A 10,935-nucleotide genomic window follows, 5' to 3' on the forward strand; every position below is an offset into this window, starting at 1 on the left:
TTGTTAGAGAATTGGTGTGAGACAAAGAAATTAGATTGGAATATGTCCATGCAAAAGAATATATTGTAGACATATTTACCAAACTGTTACCTATGGATGCGTTCTTGTATCTAAGAGGCAAGTTAGGGGTCGTTCCCCTATTTGAAGCTCACTAAGTGAAGTTTTAGTGATGCATCAATAGGAACCTAGCTGAAGATCGATTAGTTGATGTTGCATAGTCAAGAGAACATTGGATATGAATCAGTACTCAAGGTACGTTGATACTAACTTGGTATGTGTTGTCTTTGGCATGTGTTTTTAAAGAGGGAGAGTGTACTGTCATATCTTTCTGAAACCCATTTTTGTCATTTTATGAGGAAGAAGCTATGTAATTCCTTCATAGAGGGAGATTACTGCATAAAGGAGAAGCTTATGGTATGAAATCTAAGAGGGAGAAACTTTCTTGTTCTCAAATTTTATTGTGCTATGACATGTTGTGTTGCCATCAATGCCAAAGAGGGAGATTGTTGGATACAATTGTCTAATTATGTGTTGTATTTGATGTCATGTACAAATGTCATATCAATTATCAGTCAGTGTCTACAGAGCTCACTCGAGCATCGAAGGAAATCATGGCAGAAAGCAGTGTTAACCAAGTTCCCATGATTAATGAAGGAAAGTTGGTCAGAGTTAGTATTAACCAAGTTCATTTAGTTACCAAAGGATTTGTGCAAGTTTGCAATGTTAAACGAGCTTTTGTTGGTTAACATAGGAAATTATTTTAGGACTAGTGCTTACCAAGTTGGGTCAGCTATCGAAGGATTTTGTTGTTTTGGCATATGAAGCTTAATTATTTCAAGTATTAGTTCTAGCTGACTATCATAATGATTATTGGTCTGTTTTATTTGTATTGAACCAACTTGACAATTTGAATGATATAAATATAAGGTCAAGTTATGATTTTCAAAATGTATGCAAGTGTATTGATTGAATTGAGAAGGAAAGTGTGTGAGTGAACTTGAAGGATGGTTAGATATCCTTGTGGAGCAGCAAAGTAATATCTAATTAGGAAGGATCAAGTTTTTGTGAATAGAAAAGAGATCTAGATTTAGCAATTCAATTACATCTCAATCAAGTCACTTCATTGTTACTCTCTAACCATTTTAGCAATGATCTAAAATCTCCTCATAGAATTGGTTTAATAGCCAGTTGTAAATCCTCTAATAGGGTGATAGTTCAATTGAATTGTTTTAAGACCTCTCACAAGGCCACTCCTAGTAGGGTGATTAAATCCTCTAACAAGGCCACACCTAACAATGTGTTTTTTAATCTTTAAATAGGTTGGCTCCTAATAGAGCTCACTTTAGAAGAGTGAAAAATAGTAACTAGTTACATTGGTTGTTTTTCCCATATTGGGTTTCAATGTTAAATTTTGGTGTCTCTTGTGTTCATTTCTTTTCTCTAATTACTATTGATGTTAAATCTACTAAAGTAAGACACACTTTGCATTTACCAAGTTACAACATTTTCTATATGTTTACCTAGTGACAACAGTAATTAGTTTTATCAAACATCTAAGGGATCTATGGATTTATTTTTGTGGTTACTAATTTACCCCCCCCCCCCCCCCCCCCGCCCCCCCCCGCCCTCCTCTTAGTTACTCCATCTATATTTCCAACAGGTGCATCCAAGAAATGTGTATATTTTGGGGGCTCTAATACTTCTATAGAACACTAATCTGACTTAGGTTTGGCAAGGGATGTTGATACTAGGTAGAGTACTACAAGATTTCTCTTTTGTTTTAGTGGGAGAACAATGAGTTGGGTTTCTCAATTATAAAAGGTAAATATTTATCCTTTACAAAGGATGTGTATGATATTTCTACATAGGCAACTAACTAGATGATATGGCTTCAATTCTTCATGGAGGAATTGGAACACCCATAGAGGGACAATTATGTGTATATAGATAGCTAGAGTGTTATTCATCTTGCCAAGAATTCTGATCTACACTCAAAGACAAAACACATACAATTGTGGTACAACTTAATTTGATCAGTCTTATATCATGAATAATTAAATCTAGGGTACATATAAGTAGAAATTTATCTGACATGTTTACTAATGAAGTGAGAAGGGATAAGCTAAACTTCTCTTGGGCTTTAATTGGTCTTCTATCTAGAGTATAAGAAAGGAGGGGTTGAGTCCAGGGTTCACAATTCTAGTAGAAGATTAAATGGTAGCAATGTGGCTACATGGTAAGTTTTTAATTGGGAGGTGGTTTAGTGTGGAGCCTAACCAGTCCCCAATTCAAAGATTATTGATATGACCACTAACTAGAAAAGTACTTTACACTTTTCATAATTCTTTAGGGTTAGACATTTGTCTCATAAAACTATTTTAAAATTTTTTTCTTGTAAAGTATCTTTGAGTTCCTTGTCAACCATTTTCCAAGGTTAAGTCATCAAGTATTTTTAGGGTTAAATTTTTAAGATTAAATAATCCAAACCTAATTTAGTAAGTAGCAAAAATGTTGTATAAAATGGCTTAGGGTTAGGGATTTTATGATGTATGATGATTTAGTATCTTCTTGCAGTGATATTGAGTTGCAAGGGATTATAGAGTGTAGTCAGGTTCTAATCACTAGATAATAAGAATATTGGACTTTCTATTTGGTTTTCGTAGCCCAGGAATTGGGCGAACCACATTAAATCTTTGTGTATTTTGTTCAATTTAATGTTCTTTATTCTTTTCTAATATTGCTTATAGTTCCATGTAATTTTTATGTCTATCTCTTTAATCCTGACAAGATTTTTTATAACTTAGAAAAAGATTGAATATTCTACTATCCAAAACCTTATTGATTTCATGAAGTAAATATATTTTTTTGTATGAGATAAATGAGAAAAAATAATAATAATGATGTTGCATTTTTCTAAATACAGCTCTATCATCTTTACTTTCTCTTAACTATTTTTTCTCAATATGGAAAATATTGTTTTGGAGAAATTTTTTAAAATATTTTTTTTGGAAGCCATATTAGAATAGTTTTTTTCTTTATCCAATGATTTTACTTATCAAGTAAGATATGTTTACCATAACATAGTCCTTATTACCATCCCTCCATGTTTGCAGTCTAGTAGAAAATTTTAACATTTAGTATGAACATTGTAAATCAAGATCCCTATTGCTAATAGATCCTTCAATAACATGATAGAAGAAGAAGCCCTTAGTATATAAAAAATATATCATTTAGAATATTTAGTACATCTAGATCAAAAAGCCTTGAACAATCATATTTAAAAGAATTAGATTGACACAAATCGTATAAATTCAAAAAATAAAATAAAATAATATAGATTTTAGAATATCAATTTTTTTAAAGTGCATTTCCCAAAAATGGATCAATTTAGTACTATGTCTTTCACAACTACTAGATCCTTTCCTTTAGTATTAAAAATAATTTACAAACATAAAAGACTAGTTTTAATAAGAAATGAGAACATGCAAATCTTAATAGCATAATTTAATTCTAAACCCTTATATAGGTGATATCCAAAACCTCTAAGGATAACAAAACTCTTAATATAATCACTAGATTCAAATCATATTTAGTAGTATTATCCTTAAAGAATTATGTGATGGGTTTATTTAAACTAATTAAATAAATATATGAATGTAGATACTTATCTTTATTTCTAAGTGTTTGATACAAAGTATTTTAAAGTTGATCAAGAGATTTATATTGGAGCTCTTCTACCACATAAAAATATTCATATCATTGTTTAACGAGTAGGAGCACACACATTTCAATAAAAGTAATAAAATTGAAGCATTCATAAATTACCAACAATTAGATGTAGGTTCATAACCAAAATAGGTCTTTCTTCCATAGATAATCATATCTTGTGACAATTTTTAAATTTTGAATCCATTTCCATCTCATTTGGTACATTCACCAAAAGAAAAGTAGTATTATAGATTTTAGTAAACAAGCCTTGTGAAATTAAGAATAGTGTATTGACAAGAAATATAAAATTATCTCATACTTAGATTTTCTCAATAAAAATCTTCAAAATGAAACATCAAATAAACTATTAATATTATTAGAATTAAAATTAAAAATCTAATAATAGATAATTCCTATAAAAAATAATTTTATTAAAAGAATACAGTTAGAATTGAAAGCTCTTAGATATCCAAGAAAAATAACTAAACGTAGTCATAAGACTGAATGAAAAAATAATATTTAAACCCTTTGCTTACTTTACACCCTCTGATAAGCGTTTTTTGGCCCCTCGTTAAAAAAAATCTACCTTATACGATATTCTAACTTCCAAATCTTCATTATGAATTTTTGCAGTTTTAAAAACTTTTATCTAAATATACACTATCTTGCATAAGAAGTAATCGGATGGAGTATGTTCGACCCTAAATAAAACTCTTTTCACCCTCCTCACCCTCCTCACCGATGTTGTCCACCGCAAGTGTTGCTGTGGGACAAGCTTTTCTGAAGGCTCCATTAGTTCCTCTTTTGTAGTTATAAGACCAAGCCAAGGTCAAGAATACAAAATAGTTTATGATACTCAGAACTACTAAAAGAGCATAGTAGTAATCTAATCTTGAAGCATTCAGGTTATTCAGTATCCAACTTTTGTGTCCGTATCTTCTAGTAATGTTAGTCACAAGAGTTAGAATACCGCTACTAAGAAAGGAGCCAATCCCATTGGAGGCTGCACATATTGCATTTCCCAAACTTCGCATACTTTCTGGAGCTTGATCATAAAAGAATTCCAGTTTACCCACTTCAACCATGGCTTCTGCTATTCCCATTATTACTAGCTGTGGAATAAGAATAGAGAATGATAAAGGGACTTTTGCATCCTTATCATCTGCAATTCCATGGCTCTGAATCACATTTCGCCTTACGATTTCTATTACAAAAGCCACTATCATAGCAATGCTCTGAAGAAACATACCAACCCCAATCCGCTGTAGTAAAGTTATGCCTCGTGGATTCCCAGTCAATCTCCTGAAAATGGGCATTACAAGGCGATCATATATTGGTATAGTTAATAGTATTGGTATTTGAAGAAAAACACCAATACTGCCAGAGGGAATCTCAAAATTAGAGCCCATATGCCTATCCATTGTCATTGTCTGCTTGGTAGAGAACGTTACACATTGTACTAATATTGTACTAGGAAATATGACTGTCAGCCAAATTGGAAGAACTCTTATCATCTCCTTTGTCTCCTCTATATCTCTCAGAGAGTGGGGATTTGGAATCCTCGAATCTAAGTATGCTTCTTTCTCTGGAAGTCTGCCATACAAGCAAATTCATTGTTTATGTATCCACATGTATTCCTTTTATTAGATAAAATTAAAAAAAAAAAAACTTACAAACCTCTCATGTTTGGTATATTCTTGTGAATCCACCACATGTAGGATAGGCGCGTCTGTAGTATTGTGCATTTTCCGGTATTGAATCATCCTAGGAATTACTTGCCCTATTCGCTGAAGAGGGCTACCTGTAACAACTTTGTATCTATAAATTGGAGATCCCATCATGAACACAACCAGAGCGATTAATAGCAATCCAGTAATAGCTCCATAGCCCATTCCCCAACTGATGTTGTCTTGAATATACACAATTAATGTCTGACCTAATAGACCTCCAAAGAAAGCTATAAAGAACCACCAATTGAAAAATGAGTTCTTTTGAAACTTTTCCTTGGGATGAAAATCATCGAACTGATCCGCACCAAAGGTGGAGAGATTTGGTCTTATTCCTCCTTCACCCACGGCAAGAAGATATAAAGCTAAGTAAAATATACCAACTTGCAGAAATGAAGCCTTTTCACATCCTTCATTTGATGGGCATTCTTGTGGCTTTAAGGACTTCACCGACACTGCTAGCGTCAAAATCCCCATTCCCTGCACCAAATATTAATGGCAAATTTTGAACTTCTAAACGAAACAAAATGAATTCATATCCGGGTTTCCCTGCAAATAATCCATACATTATGCGGAGCACAATAGCTTTCTGCACAAAAAATGGTGTGCTCTAAACATTTCCCTTTAATACTATCAATGCATAAACACAAAGGAGGAAACTCATGTTGAGGAAATACCAGTATATAGATACATGAACTGGTTGCAAATGTCCAAAAGCGTCCCAAATATGTATCACCAATGTATGCTCCAAGTAAGGGAGTGAGACAAAGTGTTCCTAACCAGTTGGCGACAGTATTGGAGGAGGAAACAGTGCCTTCATGCAGCTTGGTCGTCAGGTACACCATTAAGTTTGCCAAAACAGCAGAGAGAGCCAACTTTTCGACAAATTCGTATCCTGAATATAGAATCTCAGTAAACATTAACTTGTTAACATAAATTAAACCATAAATTTACAAAAAATACCATAAGTAGAAATATTTATACCAATAATTAGAGTAAAAGCTTTCCAGCCTCCAGTCTTTGCTCTTACACAAAGTTTTCCATTGGAATCAACAGAACCATCAGAAACAGACTCTTCTTCATAAGCCATGAGTTGCTTGTAGTCAGCCATGTAGGATTGTTAAGGCTAGACAATAGCATGCCTCTCTATATAATTCATATTGCGTTTATGATGAAGATTCACGCCTAGTACATCCAACAAATTAAAATGCTCTAAAAGTGGTTACTTTGTATTTTTGTAAATGTTGAGTGCATCCCAATCTGTATGTCAGACGGAATATATGATGAAACTCATATATATTTGAAAAACAAAATGTATTGTAGTTTACTTCATATCATGGTCAGAGGAGTGGGTGGCTACGCACTTCATAATTATTATTAATACGAAATACAGACAAAAATATGAACATATATAGCAACTTGCATAGATGAAACACACAGGATATTTGCTGTGGTCCCGAGCCTGAGAATCTTTGCAGATTGATGTATCATTTAGTCGTCAGCAATCAAATCAACTACGATTAAAATTACTAAAATTCCCACGTTATCTTATAATGCACTGTAAACTGGAAAATTTTGATGTTGATTTAATAGCAATAACCCACGTGAATTGAACACGCCTTGTCATACTGACTTCCCAAAGTCGGTTTCCTTAATGATTCTACTGGATTTGTTTGGTAGTTGGTCCAAAAGTTAATTTCTTTGTAAACTAGTAGAGTTTTCTTTAATATAAATGGCGTCAGCTATATCTTAGGAAAGCATATAGTAGCATTATAGCTAATTTTGTGTATGTAGTGTTTAACTATTCATAGGATATCAATTATTATTTTTTGCGTTATTTCTTAATACAATTTATATCATAATATTTTAGGCTTTGAAGAATTTTCAGATGAATAACAAATTTAATTAATTGAAAATTTAACTGATATAAAAATAAGAAATTTATATTGTTGGAAAATACAAGAATTCTTTATATTAATCATAGTATTAAAATATTTTGTATTATAAATAATCTTATTTATAGTAAACTCTATATCACCAGTCAAACTAGTGCTTTTCTACATCATAGAAGGAGAAACGCTTTTTTTTATAATAAATTACATTGTAATTGCTCAATAACAAAAGGACAAAGAGTCAAAACTAGAGGTTTGTTCCAACATATTTCTAAGCTAGCATAATGCAACACCACAGAATTTTGTTACTATTGAAACTATGTTTGTTTGCATTAGAATTGATAGAAGAGAGAAGATACATAGAGTTTACAAGATTTTACATTCCAACAATATCTCACTTGATGTTCAAACAATATTGTGAGCAATCATAGGCCTATTATCATAGACTTACTAATCCAAAAGAAATACTACAAAACTTAAGCTTCTCTTTTGAAACAACCTTTGTAAATGCATCAATGGGATTGGAATCTGTATTTATCTTTTCCAACTTGAGCTTACCCTCTTTAAGAAACCTTTCAATATAGTGATACTGAAGCTCTATATATTTTTCTTCATGAATGAAATGATGCATTCTTGGCCAAGTGAATGAAACTTTTACTATCAATATATAATAAAAATTCCTTTTATCTATTACCTAATCTAAATAATAAAATTTGCAACCACAACATCTCCTTTTTCTCCTTCTATGATCGCAATAAACTTTGGCTTAATAGTTTAAAGAGTCACTACTTTGTACAAACTAGAAATCAACCTAGTTGTTTCTCGTGCAAATGTGAAAACATACTCAGATGGAGACCATCTTCGATTTAAATCTCCAATCATATTCAAATCAACATATATGTGCAATTGTACATCTTGGCCTCTAAATCTCAAAGGATGGTTTGAAGTTCATTTATGATATCTTAGAATCTATTTTAGTTATTGCCAATGAATTTTGTTGAGAAATTTAGCATCATTGTTAATAGGAAAAAATTCCATATGTAACATATGTTAATGTGTGTGTGGTGATGGATTTATGTTGATATCGTTCAATATGATATTGTAGATATATCATGTTGAGATGATGTCTCTTCATATACTCAAGAGCATAATGTGTTCTATATCAGTCATCCCTAACTAAAAGGGAGTGTTAAGTTTGTAGTTATAATCAAATTGATATGATCATGAGTTTCATTATTGATGATAAATCATCATTAGATCAATATGCTTTTATATACATATATTATGTAATATAATATTATACACACACACACACACACATGTTTATATATATTTATATATATGTACATATATACATACATATATATACATATATATGTATATATATGTGTACATATATACATATATAATATATATATACATATATATATAATATATATTATATATATACACATACATATAATAAATAAATATATATATATATACATACATACATATATATATATATACATATTATTGATATACTAATTAATGATGTTTAATTCTTGGAAACATGTCCTGTTTATAGACATGTCTCTTTTTCTTATACTTATATGAGATCCAAATCTGTATTTGGAACATACCAATAACAATGGCAGCTTTATTACATTTGCAGAAACTGATTTGTATTTTCTAACATGATATCAGAATCAAACTACCAATGTAAGTTGGAACTTATGTCAGCAAGTTTTGATTAATCAAAGTGTGAAGCATGCAACGATGACTAGTGGAGATGTGGCTGCAAAAGAAATATGAACTACTTCCGTGCCTGGAGAAATAATGCAGTATTCACAAGGGGCTTCAGACTCTGTATATCTCAGCCACACCTGCAACAATAACTATTAACAATTAACTTTAATATTTGCCTCTTAATTTAATATTGGTCATATTTGATGCTTGTGTAACTCCAACAAACATGAACTTTGTTAACAGATGGAACGATGTATTCTGGTCCCTTTATAGCTGAAAATGTGCCTTCTATTGGCGTATAGTGTATTCACGTTCCTCAAAGAGAAAATACCGTATTATACTCCCCAGAGAAATGCGATATAATAACATGAGCAAGGAATCTCTTTCGGTTTCAACACTTGTCGTAGTTACAAATCACTCACATAAGTTTAACCTGATATGAAACTTCACCGAGAATGAGGTTTTGATAATTTGCAGTCAAGTTGATTCGAAGAGACTATAAAATCATTATAGAAGTACAAATCATAGGGTCATCTATGATATTGATTATCTCTATTACTATAGACAAGTGTTCTAGGAATAAGGCATTGGATCAGAATGTGAGAGAATTATTCTGGTCGCTAATGCCTTCTGGATAGCGTAATGACTTAATTCTAAGTCATATTTGTGCTGGAGACTTACAAGATTGATCTATTCATTTACAATGTTCATTGCAAATCTATAGAATCGGAGTGCCTAGATCTATAGGTTTTCCATCAGTCTGTAATTACAATAGTCAACATATGCGAAAGGAGTTTCAATGATAACAAGAAAGACCATATCGCAAATCAAGTTATGTTCTAGATATTCAAAAAAATTAGAAGATTCATTGAGATGAATGATTATGTTTATCAAAGAAGCCATGTAATGAAACAACAAATGTCAATGGTCAAGGACACTTAGCGGCCATTGAATAACATCAGTAATAGGAGCTAGAGACTAAATTCACTAAAAGGATATGACATCGATAAAAATAAAAATAAACTCCAATGATGAGTGAGCATAGATAAAATAATGTTTTATACAGGGCGCAATTGAGTAATTAGTGTTGTGTTGTAAAAGAAATCACAAGATTATACATTTTTTAATAAAGAATTGATTTTGAATAAAGTAAAAACTAATGTAATATAACTGGCTCTGTAGGGAATGGTCATACTCTCCCCCACATGTCAAATGCCACCACTAAGGTAAGATGAGGTTAGTATCACTTAATGAAGGTGGGTTTGGTTTGGTGATAGAACATGAATCGGGTTCAATCAAGTATCAAGATCACTTGGGTATTAAAGAGTGTCGAGGCCACTCATACTAAGGTGAGTAATGTGGTAAGTTAACTGTGTTCATTTTTCCTTTGTGCTTGAGTAGTGATGATTTATTGTTTACATATTTATTTATTTGAAACCAACATTATTGTAAGTATGAATTTGTATACATATATGTATAATTACATTTAATTTACACACACATTTTCATTTAAAATGATATAGTATAATTTCACATAGTATAAAGAGATTATTTATAGGAATATGGCAGGTAAATATTGAGTATTGGTGAAAACCTAAAATAAAGAGACATGATTTTTTGAAAATTCATAATGGTAATATAAAATATAAGTGAATCAAATCGAAGTGATACATTGAGAATATGTGAAGTAGAGTCCCGATAAGGAGGAACTCTCTTACCAATGTGAAAATCCTAAAGGGGTTCATCATTCTTTATGAGATAAGTAATTATTATTATTGAGTATTACATTTGTCTTCTTAATATTGGTGTTTCTATATATGAGTTATTTGCCTTAATCTACTCTGAGAATGTTATTGCAAGAAAAAGAGGGAGATCGAGAG

The 10,935-nt window shown here is 31.5% G+C and overlaps 1 protein-coding gene across 1 annotated transcript; it reads right to left on the reverse strand.

Annotated features, from left to right (window-relative positions):
* Positions 1-4,409: 4,409 nt before the first annotated feature.
* On the reverse strand, positions 4,410-6,525 carry LOC149546973 (protein NRT1/ PTR FAMILY 5.2-like). The gene is made up of 4 exons (XM_089794080.1): positions 6,420-6,525; positions 6,113-6,330; positions 5,378-5,915; positions 4,410-5,293 (listed from the first exon to the last, which is right to left on the reverse strand). Exons 1-4 carry the CDS (start codon positions 6,523-6,525, stop codon positions 4,410-4,412), a joined length of 1,746 nt encoding a protein of 581 aa, XP_089650206.1.
* Positions 6,526-10,935: the final 4,410 nt, after the last annotated feature.

Source organism: Cupressus sempervirens, chromosome 7 (genome assembly GCF_028749045.1).
Source record: "Cupressus sempervirens isolate cs-2001-9-10 chromosome 7, ASM2874904v1, whole genome shotgun sequence".
Classification (NCBI taxonomy): Eukaryota; Viridiplantae; Streptophyta; class Pinopsida; order Cupressales; family Cupressaceae; genus Cupressus; species Cupressus sempervirens.